At 36.9% G+C, this 22,710-nt stretch overlaps 1 protein-coding gene across 7 annotated transcripts in view; it reads left to right on the top strand.

The window, feature by feature from the left end:
• The window catches only part of RALYL (RALY RNA binding protein like), a 721,318-nt gene that overhangs the window by 637,611 nt on the left and 60,997 nt on the right, over positions 1-22,710 (top strand). For all 7 annotated transcript variants that reach the window (XM_056110847.1, XM_056110839.1, XM_056110824.1 and 4 more), the window contains 2 exons: positions 2,018-2,065; positions 12,753-12,916. In XM_056110847.1, coding sequence (XP_055966822.1) covers positions 2,018-2,065; positions 12,753-12,916 — 212 coding nt within the window. The remainder of the gene's footprint in view (positions 1-2,017; positions 2,066-12,752; positions 12,917-22,710) is intronic.

Here is a 22,710-nt window from a genome sequence, read left to right as displayed (position 1 = left end):
TCTAAGTGGTTCTCCCCTCAGTTTTTTTTTCTTTCATTTTCTTCTGGTGTACTTTTTATTAGTTTAATTTTGATCTCCACCACTTTAAAAATAAGTTTTTATCAGATACGTTAGGTGAGTAAGAAAGACAGTTCACACTATTGAGAGGGGCTGAACTCCAGTCCTCTACAGGAAAGAACAGGAGAGTTTTTAAGAGGTGAAGAGAACTAATTGGCACTTATCAAAGCTAGACTCTTATCTTCCCGCGGGCACTGAGAGATAATGGCACTGGGTTTCTTGATGTTTATATTTCAAAAATCACTCTCAGAAACTTAAAAAAAAATAAGCTTCCATTCTTGGGCTGAGAAGCTGGTGAAAGGCTAGGCGAATACATGCCTGTCAAAGAAGCAGAGGCACAAAGAAGCAACTGTGATTTTTCTCAAGTAAATGTTCTAAGAAAAGAGAGCTCAAAAGTTTACACTGGTAAATTCCTATAGTAAAGCTCTGGGAAAATACTGAGGTCATCTTGACTCGCACTAGTCTGAGACTCATGTGCTAAGAAGAAGTTATCTGCTTTGCTATTAAATCTACGGATATGGTATCTTTCCTGACATACATGTCTTTAGGGTTTGGTGATAGACAGTAGGTTGCCTTTAAAATTCCTTAACATCCAATCGTAAGTGCTATCAGGACAAACTAAAACACAAACCACACTAAGATGTAAACACAAACCCACCTGTAACAGTGAAGTAGCAGTGGCTACTTTGCTCTCAATAGACAGTTATCCCACTGCCTTCCTTCGCTCCATAGGTGAATACAACAGCATTGCATGAGCTACACAATGCAATCTGCCAGCCAAGACACTCATGTGGTCCCACTTTGCATTTCATATCTTGAATTCAAACATAATATGCTCCATCAGACTGTGTTGGAGGCACAACTAAACCTAATAGACTCAGTATGCTCTAATTGCTCCCTTACGTATTGAGTGTGAAAAGATGTAAATATAATTATCGTTAAATCTCGGCATAGATTACTCTGTCCTGCCAATTTTTCAACACAACAATAACCAAAATAAAAGGCTGTTAAACATTTGGAAATAGAAAAAACACTGTCCTGTTGTTCAGTGGCTCCTCAAAAAGTTAAACATAGGGGTGCAGGATGTAGCACAGTAGTAAAATGCACACTTAAATGAGATACTCAGTGGTAGGTTGCTTGATTTGCATGTGTGAGGCCCTCTGTCCAATGAATTAAGCATATTATAACCATATGTAGAGCAATTTCACTCTGAGTGGGCAAATTATTTAGATCCTTTGTACCTCATTATCTTCCAGCTACTGTATTCAACAGAGTTGTTTTAAAGACCAAAATTAGAAGAAAATATTGTATACAAAGAGCCTTCTAAACTCTAATGGTATCAAGGGAATATGTTTTTATTATATATTCCTGTAAGGAACTTAGTCATAAAGTATCACTGAATGCATGTATTAATTTGTGCTTAAATAACTCCAAATACTATTACTGTTGATAAGTAATGTGCTCCTTTTTTATTCTCTATTATGCATTTAATCATTTAATCACAAGTTTTAGTATAAAAACAATGTTTAAATTCTAAAGAAATCACATTACTGTTAGGCAATCTTATAATAAATTGGGTCATTAAACCTTTTCATTTATATTATTGTATGCCTTCTGTTCATTGTCTAGTTTCATTGTACATATATTAGTATGAAGGATTAACTAGATTGTATTTTATCTGAAGAAAATGACCTTCATTCATATTACCTTATAAGTATTGAAAGAATTTTATCGCTGCCATATCTCTTCTTCAATTCTGTACCACTTTGTCAGATATATGATAGATTGATATGACATTATATTCAATTGACTATAATCTTATAAAGCCCTTGGGGTACATAATTACATCAAAACATAAATATTTTAAAAGTAGCAACCTTATTGATGTAATATTATAAATTAAAGCCCAAATGAATGTGACTGAAACAAATGTGAATTAATGTTTTTGTTTCCCTCCTAGCGGTTACGTCTTTGACTATGATTACTACAGAGATGATTTCTACAACAGGTAAGCTTATGATTCTTACTTTCTTTTGATATTAATTGTTTTTAACTATACTGAATATTTCATTCACAAGGGTTCTTGAGCGATGTTCAAAATAATATTCTTAAAGTAAAAATAAGGCACAAGGGGCCTGAGAGATAAACAGCAAGGAAGGAGCATGCCTTACATACAGATAACCCCAGTTGGATTCCTAGCTCCTCAAGTGGTCTCCCTGAGCTGAGCCAGGAGTTTTCCTAGAGCACAAAGCAAAGAGTCAAGACAGAGTCTGCACCGTACCCACCATTCCCACCATTCTATCCATGGGAGAAAACTGTCACTGTCACTGTCCTTCCGTTGTTCATCGATTTGCTCGAGCAGGCCCAGTAACGTCTCCATTGGAGACTTTGTTGCTACTGTGTTTGGCATATCGAATACGTCACGGGGAGCTTGCCAGGCTCTGCCGTGCGGGCGAGATACTCTCGGTAGCTTGCCGGGCTCTCGGAGAGCTGCGGAGGAATCAAACTTGGGTCGGCCATGTTGGCTGCGTGCAAGGCAAACGCCCTACCGCTGTGCTATGGCTCCAGCCCTATCAGATTTTATTTTTCCTTACAGCCAAGTGGTAATCCATTGTGTATATACACCAGTTTATTTAATCTCTCAACTTGTATCCTAATTGGATACAGGTTGTATCCTGATCTTTCTATCATGAATAGTGTTTCAGTGAACAAGGAGCACAAATATCTATTCAAAATAGTATGGACAAATGATTTAAATGAATATCTTAAATAAGGAAGAAGCTTAATAAGCCCTACAAAGTCTTTTTTTTCTTTGCTCCAACTACAGCAGGCTAGTTGCACAGAACAATGTTTTCCTACTTCTCGCCTCAAGAGTTTTCTGTGTTGCTTCCCTTAATTATCCATTTATTTTGACTTAGTCCTTCAGATCTCAGCATAAGCAACACTCTCAGACTAAATTACTTTCCTCTGTATTCCTCTCTCAGCTCCAAACATTGCTCTTCACAGCATTTTTTATGTTTTTAACAATATTTCTAAGATGATTTCTTCCTATATGGGATCAAGGAAGAAGCTTAATTATACACATCATAATATCTTGGGTGGAGAATCAAGTCTCCTACCGATGGGATGCTTAGTTTCTGTTACCTCCCTAGAGGTAGGGAATGCTTTTTAAATTCACAAAGAGAATCACAATCATAATCTAGATACCCAGTTAGATTTAAAAGCCAGTTATATCACAAAAGATGTGTAGATTTACAAAACAATACCATGTAGAGTTAAGTTAAAGAAAATTGAAATTGCCTTGTTTTTGTGGCTATCATATAGTGATGACTTCATTACCACCATATTCAAACTACAGAGTTAAGAAAGTTGTTGCAGGGCTGGAGTGATAGTACAGCGGGTAGGGTGTTTGCCTTGCACGCAGCCAACCCAGGTTCGATTCCCAGCATCCCATATGGTCCCCCAAGCACTGCCAGGATTAATTCCCGAGTGTATGAGCCAGAAATAACCCCTGTGCATCGTCAGGTGTGACCCAAAAAGCAAAAAAAAAAATGGTTTTTGCATTAGTTATCTTTTTAAAAACAAATGTAAATTTTAAAGACAATTTTCTCAAATAGTTTTCATAATTTCTATGTAGCATTTTGCTTTAAATATTATAACAGCTTACGAATGTTATAAATACCTGACAGCATCAAAATGTCAGTTAATATTAAAATTATTAAAAAATTCACATTATTTGAAAATTACAGTTTTTGCTTATTTTAAAAACATTTTCTAATAACACCATTTTTATTTTTAGAAGGCATAATGCTGTTCTAATTTCTGAGTTAAGTTTTAAACTCTATTTTTTAGTCTTCTAGTATGAAACTGGTTGACCATTCTAATCTCAGTTGTTTTCTATCATATAACTTCCTTTCATATTTAAAGAATTTATACTTACGCTGGAGCGATAGCACAGTGGTAGGGCGTTTGCCTTACAAGCGGCCAGCATGGCCGACCCGAGTTCGATTCCTCCACCCCTCTCGGAGAGCCCGGCAAGCTACCGAGAGTATTCGATATGCCAAACACAGTAACAACAAAGTCTCCAATGGAGACGTTACTGGGCCCGCTCGAGCAAATCGACGATCAATGGGAGGGCCTTTACCTTTACCTTTATACTTAAGATGAAGTTTCTAGTCTCGATTAATAAAATCCTAACTTCCAGTGATTAATCTTGTAAATCTGAGTAGATAAATTTTCAGTTTTCTTCAGAAGAAAGTCAATTTTACTGTGGGTAATTGATAACTCACTAAAATAATTTTTAAAAGTGTATGAAAGATGGTAACCTTACTGACCAAAGAAGTAGAGTATTGATCAGTCAAATAAAGCCTGAAGCACTCAGAAAATTCTCACTACACACACACACACACACACACACACACACACACACAGAGTTAACTTGGAATAGTTTGAAAAATCACTTATTTGACTTACATAAAATCTGTTTGGCTTTCAAGTGTGTAAAAAAAATTCACATCAGTGTTGCTAATAGACTATGTTCTGTGTGAGCAATCTGTGTTTGAATTAGTTTATTTTCAAGTCACTCCTTTTGGATAAGAAAGATATAAGCATCTACAAGTGACAGATGCAGACAGAAGTCCCCTGTGAACCAGAGAATCTTATGATAGAAAACCAGAACGAGGAGACAGCACCAAGTAGCAGTTTACAGGTACAGTGGGTATAGTTTTATCCACATTAGCTCATCAGTCACATTGATACCTACAGCTATATTTTTTCTCTTAAGTAATGGTGCAATCAAGGGACGGTTTTTCAATACCACAAAGCCTGATGCCTTTCCTCTGAAATGATCGTAAAATTAATTCTTTAATTAACTCTTTAAGATTTCCCCAAGAATCAAATAAAATTATATAGGTATTATGATCTGCATTATGCCTGCTAAATATTTTATATTATTCCTTCAGTGCTAGCTACTGGTGGCAAGAAGCAGTGGCCATTCACTGTGATGAAGACTATTTGAGATACCATCCGCCAACTAACATTCATGGCCTAATGATGGAGAAATAAGCTGGCTGGTCATTTGCCCTTCCCTACCAGTGCGCAATGGATAGATGATTCCATTTTTACTGCTTTCTTTTCTGTCCCTGGAGCAGTAGAAAGAAGACTCAGATGTTTTCTTTAATCCTAAACTACAGTTTGGGCTCAGGAAACTCAAATCACATAATTATATTTTGCAGGAAAACTTCATAGAAATACTTTGAAACTAGGATCAAGAAGCTGCACTAGTAAAAAGAAACCACAATGACAGGTTGGAGTTAGAGTTTTAGGAAGCAGCTACCTACCCCCTCCATGGCTGGGGAGCAAGATGAAGGGAGGGTTATCAAAATTTGCTGTACCAAAGGGAGTTTCTGAGCAGAAACTGTGCATAGGCAATGTAAACAGCTGCTACTATAGTTTCCAAGCCCAGAAAAAAAAAAAACGGGGCCAGCGCTGGCTATTGCAAGGGTCTTTGAGAGCATGGGAAGAGACTCTTCTATAAGAATTGCAAATTTTGGGCTGGAGCAATAGCACAGTGGGTAGGGAGTTTGCCTTGCACGCGGCCGACCGGGTTCCATTCCCAGCATCTCACATTCCCAGCACCGCCAGGAGTAATTCCTGAATCCAAGAGCCAGGAGTAAACCCTGTGTAATGCCTGGTGTAACCCAAAAAGCAAAAAAAAAAAAAAAAATTGCAAATTGACTCAACATGGATTGACCAGTCGCTTCTGCATGCTAGGCTAGTGTTAGGGTCAAGATACAAGGCTGGACAAGGTTGATCGAACAGGAAACTAAAACAAAATAGGAAGCAAAATAGAAAGGTCAAGTGCTGTCCTCCTGCTCCAGACCAGCTGCTTCTCTGTCGACTCCTTTATTGGCCAAACAAGACACAAAGCCAACTGCCCTCATGAAAACAATCTGCAGAAACCCAAACCCAACTGTGGTTTCCAGGTGTATCTGAAGCTGAGTGAGGATAGTCAGCAGCTGATATTATACTGTTCTATCCTTACCAGATGTGGGAATTCTGATATAATTTAGCATTTTTAACACTTTGATTGTTTGAACATAGAAAATTTTTGTACATGAAATTTCCAACTTGTGATAATTTTGATTCTGACCAAGAAGTAACATTTCTAATGACTGATTAGGTGCCTGTTCATAGATTCATTGATCCTATAGAACATTATTAAAAGACTGGCCTGAGTGGCTATTCTAAACTTCTAGCTCTTGATACTACACAAAGCACTGCACAATAATTTATAACATTCAGTGACATTTTCTTTTAAAAGGTCACCTATAACTGTAAATGAATGACATTACATGGTATTAATATTAACAAATATTTATACTCTTCTGAGTAAAATAAAAGAATATGTCTTCCAAAAATTAGATTAGATTGCTCCAGGGAATGTTTTCAATTTCTGGTATATTAGTAGTTTTAATGCAAACTTTGTTCAATAGTATCAGAAAGAATACCAAGAAGTTCATAATCTGCAGAAATAAGTAACCTTTGTTTAATAAAGAAAAATGAATTCTAGGGTACTTTACTTTATAGAAGATGCATGTGTATATTAAATTATTGAAACTGGAACTATTTTGATGTATAAATTGATACAAGAGAAGTTATTAGTCTTGCAGTTAATGAAAAACCTCAAGTTGTAGTTGTTGCAGACCATTGATTATAGAACACAGTATATATTCATGAATATTTGGAAAACACATTTGCAAGAAGCAATGTCTGTTTTGTTATGCAAATTTAAATTACCATGTGTTAGAATTGTGTTCTATTTAAGACATTTGGAAATAACAAGTTACAGTTTAAAAGGGGTGCAATTTGGAATTAGAAGACATGAGTTCCAGGCCGAACTGTATATGTTGACAATTGGTTAAAAAGAATTGCATAACTCACATAGTCATTAAAACAAACAAAACCTCAAACAAGAAATGGACTCATGAAAAAATAGAAATATTTGTTACTAAATCATTTATTTATTCAATGAATTATTTTTAGTAAAATCTGACATTTTTAATCCAGAGAGATAGGACATACATGAAGGTGATGATCTTGTTTGTAGGTGATCCCCCGAGCACTCTAGCAGTGATCTCTGATCGCAGAGGCAGGAATAAGCCCTGAGCACTGCTGGGTGTAATCCTCAAACACACAATTTTTTTTAAAAACTGACATTTGTATTGCTTACTCTGTAAGGGTAGGAATTTCGAGTTTTTATTTTAAAGCAGACCCAAGAAAAACAGTTCTTCTTTGGCTTAATTATAGATCATTACTTCACGATCACGACCATCCTGTTGTTTGTCGATTGCCTCAAGCAGGCCCCAGTAATGTCTCCTTCATCCTAACCCTGAGATTATTTTTAAAAGTGCCATATTCAAGGCTCTTTCAGGGTTAGGAGAATGAGACCCATCATTGTTACTGGTATTTGGCATATTGAGTATGTCACGGGGAGGTTGCCAGATTCTGCCGTGTGGGCAGGTTACATTCGGTAGCCTGCCAGTTTGTCCAAAGTAGGAATGAGATGATAAGATGTCGCACGGCCACAAATGGGGCCATGCGCTTCTGGGAGCTGGGTTTTATAGTCTCTGAGTCTTGGCCATTGATGGGATTACACGGCGCCAGAGGGCCAGAGGGCCAGTTGGTGGGTGTGACCCCTGCCTACTGGAATTTGGAGGATCTGGGTGGAGGATGCTCAGCCCCGATCCGAGCAGGCTTGGAGATCTCAGCCCCGGGACCCACATGCCTTTGTTCCTCTGCCGGTACCTTCATGCTTGTGGAGAGTGGCCTCAGCATGGTGGTGGCTGGTTCTGGAGGTCTTCGGCTGCCAGAGCCCTGATCGGGGTGTGGAGGGAAACTCAAGCCTCCCCCCTCCAAGGGGCCCCGGTGAGGACAGCCAGGCGTGGGGGCAGGAGATCATTACTTACTTGACCAATAAATATTATGGGGAAAATGTCATTCTAACTCAACAAAAAGCAGGGGTAATATAACTGTAAGAGTGAAAGAAATAAAAAAAATGAAATATATTTACATTTGTATTTCATTCCATTCTATTGAATGCTCTTTATAGTCCACCTTTCATTGTAAATGAATTATTTCTTTTTCTCTCAATATTACTTGCCAATCTAACACTTCCTAAAGGCAAAATGTCTTCTATTTGCTTGTAAACTGATGTGTCAATTTCCTCAGCAATATTCATCTTCTTATTTCTGAATTTCGAAGACCCACTACATGCCATCTTGTAATCCCCCAAAAACCTACTCCCCCTTCCAGCCCTGTATTATTGTGTTTTTGTGCATAGAACAATATTCAGTCTTCTTTCTTTTGATTTTCAGTAACTCAAATATGCCCCAGAAAAAAATCTGTAAATTCCTATTTCCCTTAAATTTGGTAAAATTAAAAATGTATCCTGTTAGGTATAAATAAATAAAAATGTAGGTGTACTGCTATTTGTTCAGCACTGATTAAGCTGATTGAATTGAGCATGAACTCCATATTACTTTTTTTAATTGTATCACCATGTGATAGAGTTACAAAGTTTTCATGTTTGATATTCAGCCATACAATGATGAAACACCCATTCCTCCACCAGTGTACATTCTCTACCACCCACATCTCAGTCCTCACCCTACCTCCATGGCAGACAATTCCCCCAATACTCTATCTCTAATTTTGGGAATTTTGTTTTGCTTGAAATTTCCCACCACCATTCAAGCTTACCTGCCAGGGGCAGATGCTAGATAATTTATTTTCCACTGGAGCAATAGCACAGCAAGTATGGTGTTTGCCTTGCATGCAGCTGACCCGGGTTTGAGTCCTACGTCTCTCTCAGAGAGCCCGGCAAGCTACCGAGAGTATCTCGCCTGCACGGCAAAGCCTGGTAAGCTACCTGTGACGTATTTGATATGTCAAACACAGAAACAACAAGTCTCATAATTTGTTGTGAGACGTTACTGGTGCCCACTCGAACAAATCAATGAACAACGCGAGGACAGTGCTACAGTGCTATCCTGTTAGGTGATGTGTCCATGCCTATCTTTACTTTTGTTTCATAAATTACGAATCCCTTTAGAAATTTAAGTCCTCATGCTCCCTGTCTTCTCAGCAGGGTGTCAGAAAGAACTGTGAAACCCTTCCCCAATTCCTTGTTAATAACATAGTCATGTTTGTACTCAGCAACATATAGTCTGGGCACCAAGGCCACGTACTATCGAATTTAACATCATGGCACATAACAGTCACTGAATATGTTAACCAAATATGTATGTCTTGGAGATTAAGAATATGTCACAGGGGACTGGAGTGACAGTACAGCAGGAAAAGTTGACCCCAAAATCCCGTGTGCACCATCAGGAGTACTTTCTGAGAATCAAGTCAGAAGTAAACCCTGAGTACTGCAGCTGTGGTCAAAAAAAAGTTTTTTAAAAAAAGAATATGTCACAAATGTAATGAACAACAACAATAACAACAACAAAAATACAAGTCCTAGTCGACACGAGGGGCCTTGACAACTTTGGTAGAGGAGAGCAATAGAAATATTGATAAAAATTTTTGTTCTCTAAAAAATAAGGTTGAATTCTAATGTAAATAATTGTAAAGAAAGTAGCAATGCATGTGGTGGCTTTACTTGACCTGCATTTTGATGACATTATTCCTGCTTTCATACAGAGAAATATAGATATAGATAGATATAGATAGATAGTTTGTAAGCGTATATATGTGTATATGGTATGTATAAATATATGTGTGTGTGTGTGTACTTGTGCTTTAGAAACTTTCTTAACCCAAATTCTAAATTTGTTTATTTAATGAACCTACCAAATGTACTTGCATGGACGGGGGAAAAGGTGCTTCAGGGCTTTGCCTTCATCTCCAGGGACAACATCTACTTTGCAAGAGATCAGTCAATTGCCACATTTTCTTTCCCCTTAGCAACCTTGGGTATTATAGCTCACGAAAAGTGCCTTCATGATTTGGTTCGCTGAGTAAAGGTGCTCTGTGAGTTCAACTTATAAATAAGTAATGTGGACTATGTTTTGTGATTGAAATAAGGGGCAGATTTCATTGACCCTTTTGATTTTCAAGACCCTAGTGGTATGGATGATATTTCTAACCCTTTCCAGCCTCATCCTCTGCTGTTAGAAGGAAACTATAATGTGTTGACATCATGACCTGTTCCTGGCTAGTAGTTCTTCGGTGCCAATGAACCTTTCTTTTTCACAAAGGATGACACCTCTCTTGAACTCTGTCTCATTTCATTTATTTTCTTTATCAAACATTTTTATTTTTCCCCAGCATGTTTCTAAAACATTTCAGAACATTTACCTCTTGAACATAAGAGGCAACCTGAGTACAGAGTTCTGGTTGGATGCAGTTCACACATTATCATCCTCGACAGTGGTATGGTTTTAAATGTTTCTGAGTGAATATTTGGAAATCAGATCTATCACAATTTTTATTATATTACAGGTATAAATATCCAAAGTGAGATGATAAAATTGTGATCATATGTGTAAAATACTACTTCATGAAATAAATTACTATTGCTATGGGTTTTTATATTTTTTTCCCATCTGAGTTTTCTTATTTGTGACTTTTATGCTAGATGAAACTTCATTGACCATTTTAAAGCAATTGTGAAAATGTAGTCTAAAGACAATGGTAGCACTGTCCTCCCATTGTTCATCGATTTGCTTGAGTGGGCACCAGTAAGGTTTCAATTGTGAGATTTGTTGTTACTGTGTTTGGCATATTGAATATGCCACAGAGACTTTGCCAGGCTCTGCCATGCGAGCAAGATACTCTCGGCAGCTTGCTGGGCTCTCCGAGAGGGATTGAGGAATCAAACCCTGGTAGGGCAAGGCAAACGCCCTACCCACTGTGCTATCACTCCAGTCCTGATAGCTCTGGCAGCTGCTAGGACAAGAAATACAATGGTGACACAGTAACATATATAGCAATCATCATTCTAAGATAGTAACGCTCTTTTCCTTAGAGTTGATAGCATAATTAGACATCTGGTTACTAGTGAATAATTTTAATAACAAATGGATAAATATATCATCATACTTTTCCTGATTACTTATGCTTATCAAATATACAAGGTAATGTGAAAATTTGTTTTCTATGCATACACAGTGTAAGTAAGGTGTAGCTTGAACTATGCAAATTATATTTATAGAATTGAATAAATTCTTATACTTTTTCTTGAATTTTAATTTCCTTCATTATTTAATAAAAATGTACTGATTGTGGTGAATATAAATTTTTCTAATTTTTTAGTGAGACCCTCTATGAATTTTTTTATTATTCTATTTTTCAAACATTCTCAATAACTTCCTGCACGATTATCTCTAGTTTAAATTTTCACATCTAACAAATGTTCAAAATAGTAAAAGATATCATAATAAAAAACTTCTCGTCAATAATTTACTCAACAAAAACTTGTGCCAATGCTAGAACAATTCATCTAAATGCGGTCTCCTTTTTAGTAAAATCAAAGGAGCTGTTTCTTATTGAAAAAATCCTTAGTGGATCCAGAGAAATACTTCAGTGTGAAAGGCACTTACTTGCCTTACATACAGCTGACCCAAGTTCAATTCCCAGTGTCCCATATGATCCCCTGAGCCTGACAGGAGTAATTCCTGGGTGCATAGCCAGAAATAACCACTGAGAATTGTCATATGTGACCCCAAAACAAAATAACAAATAAATCTTTATTAAAAGGCGCTGCACCATACTGACTTATCATATAGCTTTTTTTTTTTTTGCTAGTCCTATGTCTGTTTCACTTCTGTACTATTTTGTGATAAAAAATAACAGTAATCTGCTTTCTTCCAATTTTGGTGGATGATCTTTTCCTTTTTTCAAATAAGTGTACTTATAAGTATCTGGTCTATAAGAAGAAAATGTCTGTTCCTAAGGATAAGTTTATTAAAACCAGGAAATATATTTGGGGACAAAGGTAAGCATAAACTGAATGATATCATTGGAGCAAGTACCTTAAAATGAGTTCAACAGGCTGGAGAGAGAGTCCAGGTAAATGCTTTGCATGTGGCAAGTCCCAGCTGGGTCCCTGGAAACACGTGGTACTCTAAGTATCTCCCAGGACATCCCTGCAGGACCCCGACAAGATAAACTGTAATCCCTAGCACCAGGGGACATGAATAGCATCACATCCTTAGGCCCTTTCCTTGAATCGCCAGCCCCAAGGCCCCTAAGCATGTTCGGATGCCGCCCCCCCCCCCACAAAAAAAAGAAAAGAACGTTCACCTTAGAGACTCAATAACTAATAGCCCAACAGCGGGAAAGGATACACCAGTATTCTCTTTGTCCAAAGAATGAATCTCTGGGGGCTGAGGGATATTTCAGGGGGTGAAGCATGTAAAGCACTTGCCTTGCTTGTGACCAACCCCAGCTCTGACCCCCAAGCGTCCTCAGGGTTATTGTCTGGAATAGCATCTGAGCATTTTGTCAGTGTGGCCCCCACACAGAGCAACAAAGACAGCAAGCCTCTAACGAATATACCTGTGTGAGATCAGCAAGGCTGCAGTATTGATTGCCATGACTTCAAAGCCATTCTCTTCATCACTTCATGCGTTGGATGGAGCGCAGAAGGATAAACTAACTCTCGGGCACGTGTGTGTTTTGTGAAGGTTATTTGATTACCACGGCCGTGTGCCTCCACCCCCCCGGGCGGTGATCCCACTGAAGCGCCCCAGAGTGACCGTGGCCACCACCCGCAGAGGAAAAGGCGTCTTCTCCATGAAGGGGGGGTCGCGGTCTGCTGTCAGTGGATCCTCTTCTTCGGGCTCCAAATGTAAGTAACTTACTTGGTTTCATTTCTTTTTGTTTGTTTGTTTGTTTGTTGTTGTTGTTGTTTTGGTTTTTTTGGTTTTTTTGCTTTTTCAGTCACACCCAGCAATGCACAAGGGTTACTCCTTGTTCATGCACTCAGGAATTACTCCTGGCCATACTCCGGGAACCATATGGGATGCTGGGAATCGAACCCGGGTCAGGCCGTGTGCAAGGCAAATGCCCTGCCCGCTGCGCTATCACTTTATTTCTTTTTAAAGAATGAGGGAAATTTTATGCATCGATGCCTATATTAATAAAGTCATGTAAAAAGGATCTGGGAGACCCAGTTCCACCTCAGCACCAACACCTGCTTGAGCTGTGGGAGGTTGTACTTGCAGGTGTTCCAAAGTGCTGCAGGGTCCCATTTGTATCCCTGAGCACTGCTTAGGAGAGTCCCTAATAAATGAATACATCAATAAAATATGCAGTCAACCACATAAGAAAGTATAGAGAAATAGAAAATGGATAAAAATTGGTCTATATCTTCCACCACACAACATTGTAGTAGAGAAAGAAGAAAAACAAAATCTTAGGACCAATTCGAAAAGTTGTTGCATCTGAACAAAATTCTATGCCCAAAGCCCATTCATCATACTTTCAATGCATTAAAATCCATAAAATAAGGTATGCTGCTCTTAGTGCAGAAACTATATTGGGCTTTAGTGTAGAAATTAAATTTCACGTCTATGGAAATCTATATGTACTTCTTCAAGGAGAAATCTACATACTATCTTTACAGAGAAATGTAGAATTGTGTGCTTTAAATATTTGAATATTAGAAGAATCAGGGCTGGAGCGATAGCACAGCGGGTAGGGCGTTCGCCTTACACGCGGCCAACATGGCCGACCCGAGTTCGATTCCTCCGCCCCTCTCGGAGAGCCCGGCAAGCTACCGAGAGTATTCGATATGCCAGACACAGTAACAACAAAGTCTCCAATGGAGACGTTACTGGGCCCGCTCGAGCAAATCGACGATCAACGGGAGGGCCTTTACCTTTACCTTTACCTTAGAAGAATCAAGGTAAACAAGCCATACAATAGATATGTGTCAAGTATGATTAAAGTGTGGTTCAAATTTTAATGTACCCACTCGCACCTGTGTGGAGAGTCATTAAGCCTCCAATCATTTATTTGATACAATTAAAATATAATTGTGTTGTTGGAGGAGAGAATGCACAATACAATTATATAAGCATACCAATTTAATTGGTGTAAAAAGGAAGCAGTTATGAGCCACTGAGAAAAGTGGCAATGGAGAAGTAGTACTTGTTAGGGGTCCAGAATTTTCCTTAGGCTGCTCGCTTGTAGAGTAAGGAAGTGCTGCTTGTGATAGTAGAGCTTGACAGCTGATACCAAGATAGAATCCAAAGCATCCAAGAATGGCTCATTGACAGTGCTCCACTTATGCTGCTTCAGAGGTAGATATAAAAAACACAATGTTAATTTTGAGAAATGGTTTCTCAGCACAGTCAAGCTTCTAAATTTACTTGCCTCAAATATCTATTTATCAGTGTTCTTGTAAGCGAACGGTAACTCATTTCAAATTGTTGTCACCTCAGGCGGGAGAGATAGTACAGGATTAATGTGTTTGTGACTTGCATGTGATTGACCCAGGTTTGAGCCCCAGAAACAAGCAGAGTCCCTGAATACTGTCAAGAGTGAGCTCTGAGCACAGAGCGAGGAGTAAGTCCTGAACACCACCAGATGTGTCCTCCATTACAAAAATCAAATTATTACTTCATTTGAATTATACCTTTTCTTGATCAGTCATAATCCATGTACTAGCACTACATATGACACTTTCTATATTTCTCTTAGTCATCATGAAAGCTACTTGTTCAAAAAAATATTTAGTGTTATTAAACGTAAAATATCCACATGACTTCAAATTAATTAGTAAATTGTAGAGGTTCCAATCAAACATACTACTAAAATATGCTGAGTCAGAAAATTCTAATTTTTTATTAGACTACAGCAAAATTTCTGCAGTCTTCAAAATGATGTTCTAGCAGGGAAGAGATCACTCCTGGTGATCTCTTGTTGCTTCTATTTAAAGATTACCATACCAGTTACAGTAATATTTTCTTTTTCTTTTTTTCTTCTTCTTTTTTTCTCTTTTCTTTTCTTTTTTTTTTTTTTTTTTTTTTTTTGTTGCTGTTGTTGTTGTTGTTGGGGGATACCACACCCAGACGTGCTCCAGGCTTATTCCTGATTCTGAGTTCAGTGATCACTCCCAGCGGGCTCACAGGACATATAGGGTGTAGGGATTTAAATCCAGGTCTGTTGCATCCAAAGCCTTACCCATTGTACTACCTCTTCTGCCTTCAAATTAACATTTTCTAACGTTGATTTTTCAGTCACAATATCCACATGTTCTAGCTATTCGTCTCATCTCTCCTACAAAAAGTTGTGCTCCAGTGATCACTTCCTTTCTTGCTGAATTCTCTAACGTCTATGTATACTATTATTTTTTCCTCCTGGGTTATGAAGGACCAATAAAACAAATGAGATTTCTTTTATTATTGCCAGGTAGCCGTCTATAACCTCTCCTCCAACTATTTCACCTCTCTCTTTTTCTCTCCTTTGTTTTTCTTTTCTTTATTTTTACTTTTTGGGAGAGAACCTTTGTATTCAGGTCTAACCTAAAATAAGTTGTGCACCCAGATTTTTGCCTCTTTCATGTCCAGAATCAATGGAAGAAATCAAGCCTCCAAGAATTATTATACATGATGCAAACTATAGTATTTCTTTTTGTTACAAAAAAAATTTTACTTAATTTTCCATCTCCCTTCCCACCAACCTAAGGATCAGTAACATTCTCCCCTGACTTCTACTAGAGGCAAGCTACTTTCTAAGCACCTCGACACGGAGATATTTTCCGCACTCCACTACACTGTATTGTAATCCAGGCCCTCACCTTATTTCAAAAAACAAGAGATATTGATGGTAACTAAGCTCTTGCTGTTTTCATGGCAGCTCCAATTTCTTTCATTTTGCACTTAAATTTAGCATTTTCTTGAAGTTTTAGTTATCCAAACATAGAGGCAACTTGTGTTTCTAGCCCTCAGAAATCTCCCAGTATTGAAATATATAATGACTTTTTCTTCCATTGGAGTAAATGAATAATGAGGGTTGTGTATATAAAAAAAAGCAGATTGGCAAAGTCACCTGCTTAAAGAAAACTTTCCAAATTTGCTTTGATGTGTGTCAATGAACAACATATAAATTGTTCTTATATGTTGTGAAAAACAATCATGAAAACAGCAGTTTAATTCAATATTCCATTCTAGATTTGTTTGACAGATAGTATTGAGGCAAGGCTAAGTCTGCAACTGGACTTCTTAATGTAAGCCAGAGATGCTTTAAAATAAATTTAGCGCATTTTTTTTGGTAGCAGTCATTTGTAACTAGACATTCCTGATCACTCTTTTACTATAAAAATATAATTATAGAAGAAATATTATACTTTTAGGATGAAAATATACTGTAAATAGCCTTAACTAAAAGATTTTAAATTTATTATATATAATTCTCAAGTGAATTGCATAAAATTATTCATGTAAAAGGAACAGATTAATTCATTATGTTTCATATAGTTCTATATATTTAGAAGTTCGTTTGATAAAAACTAATTTAGAATCTGTTTTTAGTGAAATATAAATCTACCAAATTTTATATAAAACTTATTGGCAAGCATGACTAAAATCATGACTTGTCATTCTCTCTCAAAATATATTTATAAACTATATTATATATTCTCAAACATATTACCATATTTATGTACAAATATAAATGAATATAAATATTCATAATTTGTTAAAACTTTTATAATTAGCGTTGGTCTGTAAATAGCAGTAATTATCAAACTCAAATAACTAATGAAAATTTTTGAGTGAAGTGTAAAATAAACTCTGTTAACACTGACTCTAGTAAATGAATATTTAAGTATATATGCTACTGTTTTATTAATAACTATATCTCATCATTTAATAGTCTCATAAATTCAGAAGAATAAATTAATACTATGTCTTACAAATTTGTGATTTTTTTCGCTTTATAATTTATACTATGATATAGTCCTGCTGAGAAGAAAACTCATTTGAGAAAAAATATATATTGACATTACAATTTGCCAAAGTTGAATGCTGGTCATTGTCATGAATTGCTCTTTTGAAAAATTGCCTTAACAGGGTTCTGGAGCAGTATTATATAGTTTGTGAGGCAGTTGTCTCGCATGCAGTCTACTCAGGTTTGATCATAAGTATCCCATTTGGTCCCCTAAGCACCATCAGGAGTGATTCCTGAGTGCAGAGTCAGTAGTAATACCTGAGTATCATTGAGTGGTCCAGAAAAACAACTATATTGACAGAGCAGAACAATAGAAGTTAAGGAACTTTTCCTACATACTGGCAACCCCAGTTTAATCCCCAGCACTGAAAAGGGTCCCTCCCTAAGCACTATCAGAAACGACACGTGGACATAGACTCAGGAACAGGACCTAGGGGTGTCCACCGTCCAGACCCACCCACTCAAATAAAAAGGATTAACATTAGGGATTTCTGGTTCCTTTCAAATAAATTGCCTCTGAAACTATAATTAATTAACTTGGTCCCACAAAATAGAATCACAGCTGCAGTTTATTGGGGGAAAACTCAAGTGCCTTCTAGAAAAATATCTTCTGTTAAATCTAGTTCTTTAAATAATTAATTTACATTTTTAATGTTTAACCAGAAAAACCCTAGTGAGTTTGATGCCTCTGGGGTAAAGTCAGGCACTTAGGATGACAGAGCTGCTGATAGATTAATATAAAAATGCTAAGGCACCAACCAGGATATTTAAGACCGTACAATTAAATTTATGAAATAGTTGTTGAGAACAGAGCCCCAAGAATAAGGAAGTGTCGTTATGTTGTGTCCCCCACCATCCCCAAGCATGTGATTTAAATAAAGAAAGCATCACTCAGAGAAACAGTGCTAATCTCCAGCAGGACATTTTAAATATCCCCATTCATCCATTATCTTGGGCAATATATATATATATATATATATTTATATATACACACATACATATGTATATATATTATAAGATAATGGACGAATATATATGCTGATTTTTTGAGCCCCTAAGGAAAGAAAGAAATTAACAGCAGAAACAGAATTGAATTGAGAGAGGTAGGTGGATTTGGAAAGACAGTCAAAGTGACTCCTGCTTTCCAAGTGACAGTAAGTGGGTGGAAAAGATCTGGGTCTCTGCCATCAGATTGACTTTGGGGAGGAATTTTATCTGACAATATACTGTCACTGCAACCTTGAGAAATTCTGCTGCCTCTCTTCCTATCTGAGAAAAGAAACTAATAATAACATGCATCCGATAGGCTGTGGTGGGAATAAACTTACTTATCAAGTGCTTAGAATGAACTGGACATACAGTGTTCAATAAATGATTCTCATTTATTACTATTATTGTGGTTATTATTATTAATTATTAATTAGAGCTGTGAAAATTTAGCAGTAAACATTCTACTAGAACAACATTGGCCATTTAATTATTGTCACTGGAATCAATAGTGGTTGTCTTTGGGGGCAAGACCCTGCTTGTTGTGCCTTAATTTCCCCATCCATGAAATTGGGTGACTAATCTTTACTCACAACTCCACAGTTTGGTTGTAAGAATTAAATAAAATAAACCATATAAAACTCCTTATTTTTTCTTTTGGAGCTACACATGGCCGTTCTCAGGGGGTCATTTCATACTGGGATTCGTACTCAGGGCTCCCACGTGCATAGCATGTCCTCTAGGCCATCAAGTTATTTCCCTGGTCCCTAATCTATGTAAAGCTCTTTAAAATATTTCATTTTATGAAAATCTCAATAGATAACAAAGCATAATAGTAATAATAGCCATTATCTAAAGCAAAAATTTATTGAGCGACAACTAGCATTTTGTATAAATGAAATAGTTTCAGTAAAATCACAAGCTTAATTTAGATAGCAAGTTAACCCCAGCTATTGTGTATTTGTAATAAATATATTTATGAACATCTATTCTTGACTCTTTACAAGGCTCATTTACAGAATCAGATATTAAAATGCAGACAAAATAAAAAGAATAAGCAGCAAAATATTAAATAAAAGTCTTCCATCAATATAGTATGCACATATTTGAAATGGTTTTCTCAGTATCACCCTAGAATTTCTGTTTTCCTTTTTACTTCACTCACAGTTCTACAGAGGCTTTAATCTTTGTAGTGTGCAATCTTAAATGCATGTGAGCGTTAAATGCTGTCAGGACCCTTACAGTTTCTTCCTCTTCTGCTCTTTTCCTAGGTCACGGGCTAAGATACAGAGCATTAAGTGCTCTAATAGTCCTGATTAATTGCTTTTTGTTTTGTTTTGATTTTTACTTCTATAAAAATTGGGAAATATGCCAGAAAGTACTATTACCCTCACTCTCCCCAATTAATTCTGTGCCAATGGCAGGATTATTCTAGAATCAAGGGATTTACCAATTCCTTATTCAAAACTCAATATTCTACTACTGCTTTACTACTCTACTACTGCCAAATAAAATGACAAATCCTCAGTGCGATTCTCAAGCTATCTCTCACCTGGTACTCATTTTCAATTTTCACCCCACAATTCTAGCTTAATTTGAAGCTTACTAAAATTTTGCCATATCAAGGGGCTTGCTTTGAATGCAGTCTACCTGGATTTGATCCCTGGTTCTCCTTATCCTGGAGCATTTCAGAGAGTGATCCCTGAACACAAAGTCAGGTAAAAGCCCTGAAATTGCCATATGTGGCCCCTAAAACAAGTATATGTATAGATTTCATGTAAATTTTGAGATCCTATGTTTCTTACTGATAATATAGTTTATGTAAACATATATAAAGTACCTTATGATTTAAGTTCTATGTAAATTATATATACCTCTATTTTTATGCTTTGAATATCCAAGTCTCAGAAGAGAATAAATCAATGTGACTTATTAGTAATATCAAGAGTAATTAGATTTTCAGTAGAACGCCTTTGTAAATTAACCTACAAGCCCCATGCAATTGATTGGGCAAACTGAAGTCCAAATAAAAGCCTCATTAAGAGTACTGTTAAGGGCCTGGATTGATAGAACAGCGGGTAGGGTGTTTACCTTGCACACAGCCAGGTTTGATTCCCAGCATCCCATATGGTCCCCCAAGCACCACCAGGAGTGATTCCTGAGTATAGACCCAGGAGTGAACCCTGAGCATCGCTGGGTGTCACCCAAAAAGAAAAAAAAAGTACAGGAAAATTAAAATGCCAATGAAAAAATGGGTAGGATTCCTTGGACCCAAGACTTATTAATTCTATATGAATCAACATGATTTGCCTTACGATATTCCAGTTTACTGTGGGAAAAATCATAGTGTATAAGGAGATGGAGAGGAAAAGGGTAAAAGGAACAGTGTATTATGAAACCTAATAATGAACAGCTCTTAAGGGGATCGCTTACAGTGATTTAATAATACACACACACACACACACACACACACACACACACGTGTATTTTTGCATTCAAAAGTAGAATGAGTATAAGTAACAAAACACTGTCAAACACTGTCCTCCTGTTGTTCATCGATTTGCTCAAGCAGGCCTAGCAAGTCTCCATTTTGAGACTTGTTGTTACTGTGTTTGGTATATTGAATATGTCATGGGGAGCTTGCCAGGTTTTGCCACGCGGGTGAGATACTCTCGGTAGCTTGCTGGGCTCTCCAAGAGGGATGAAGGAATCAAACCCAGCTCAGCAGGGCTGGCTGCATGCAAGGCAAATGCCCTACCTCTGTGTTATAAGTAACAAAAAACTCATTAATTCTGACCTAACTTTTATTTCTTAGAGAACAATCAGTATTCAAAGTTATAGACTTTTTACAATTCTAAGTTTAGTTGTAAAATATACATCTATTTTAATAAAATAAAACCTTACTGGGATTTACTATAATACACGGTACAGAGAAAAGATGTTACCAGAAGCCAAAAAAAAAACCAAAATAAGTATTAAAATAGCAGAAAAGAAGTAGAGAAAGAAACACATCAGATACTGTCTAGATATATCTCATTAATATCAGCAATTCCAACAGGAAATCAAGCACATGGCACATAACTGTGTCCTACCCATAGCTACTGAATCTTCCTGGGACAAGTAGAATAGACAACTATACCAGGAAAGTGATAATCCTCCTTCCGAGGACAACATTGAAGTGCATCAAGGATAGGAAGCAATCTGGACCGTTTAGAAGCCTAGCTTTACACGACTCTGGTGAGCTTTCTCTATTAGCCACTTCAACACAAGAGCTTGTACAGGGCTACACACTTCAATATTTCCTGATAATGGTCCAGGAAGAGCAGAACCTGCCCAAATTCCATCCATGTTGACTCTAAGATTAACAACATTCAAGATTAGAAACAAAATGTATAAATGATCTAGCCCTGATTTTTAAAGGTGTTTCTATCATGCTATTCATCCATCTAGACATAAAGGAAACTTTGGGTCCCTGGTCACATCGAAGTTTCTACTTGGTAAATCTAGATTGATTTCCATTTGATTTAAAGTGTCATTGCTATAAAATAGGGTACTGGTTTATTCCTTTACAAGTTTTGAGGAGATCAAATATGTTAAATCTTGTCAGCTGCGGTCAGGCTGGGGAAAGTTCCACTCTCACTAAGAAGTCATTCTTTTAGTTTCCACTCACAGTCCTAGTTCTCATGCATTTAAAATCTAATCTTATAAGAGAAAATATTGTCTATTAAATTTGATAGGTTTAAGTAAAATTACATGACATGCTTCCGTCAAAAGAAATGAAAATCATTCTTCAAAGCAGAATCAATTTGCAATTGTGACAGATGATGCTTTTCAAATTTAGCTGCAATTGAACAATGGGGCTTTGATGTCTTTGAAATAATTGACTCAAGGAGTGATTCTCTATTTAAAAATGTTCTTCTTTCAGTTTGAAGCTTCACAATAGGAATACTCCACAGGATCCCTAATTCTTACAGTTTATTTTGCAAACTACTTTGCATCATAAATAAAATCTCCTTTTCCTTCTTTGTAAGTTATAATTTTTAAAAAGGAAAATGTTTTCTCATTTATAGTGGGGAAAGAAAACCCTTCTTCCTTTGAGCAACTAATGTGTATTGATACATAATTTATATTTTTATAATATTGTATATCTTAGTTGACAAACAACTGTTTCGAGAAAGCATAGATTGCCTTTAGTTTCTATTTTTTATTTTCAAAACTTCCAAAGAATAAATCAAAACATGAAACATCTGAGGGAATATTCAAGCTGAGATCATTATACCCAGCCTGAAAAGAAAAGTGACAGACAAGAATTATGGACTGAAATTAAGGTCTGTGCTCAGATCTTCAAATGCAGCACTACCGAGACCAAAAACCTATGAAATGAAAGCTCATAGGCAGGTGTATCAATTCTGAAACAAAAACTTTAAAATCTGCAATTGCTGGCTATTCAGGGCTCATGATTAAGTTTTCAGTAGTTCTTAGACAAATGAGAAAATAAGAGCCACACAGTGCGTTTTCTGTAAGCATTGTCATAGTTCTTTTGGAGTATTATTCCTTAAATACGCAATTGTTGTAGGGCCAGGAAGATACTGGAAGGGGTTGGACCGCATGCCTTGTAAGAGACCGTCCACTGGTCATTCCCTGGCACAGGCTGCACCCCCTCCTGCTGGGCATACCTGGGGAAACACCTAAATTCGTATA

This window comes from Sorex fumeus, unplaced genomic scaffold, assembly GCF_029834395.1.
Source record: "Sorex fumeus unplaced genomic scaffold, SorFum_2.1 ptg000002l, whole genome shotgun sequence".
Taxonomy (NCBI): Eukaryota; Metazoa; Chordata; class Mammalia; order Eulipotyphla; family Soricidae; genus Sorex; species Sorex fumeus.
This window is presented reverse-complemented; position numbering and strand designations above follow the sequence as displayed.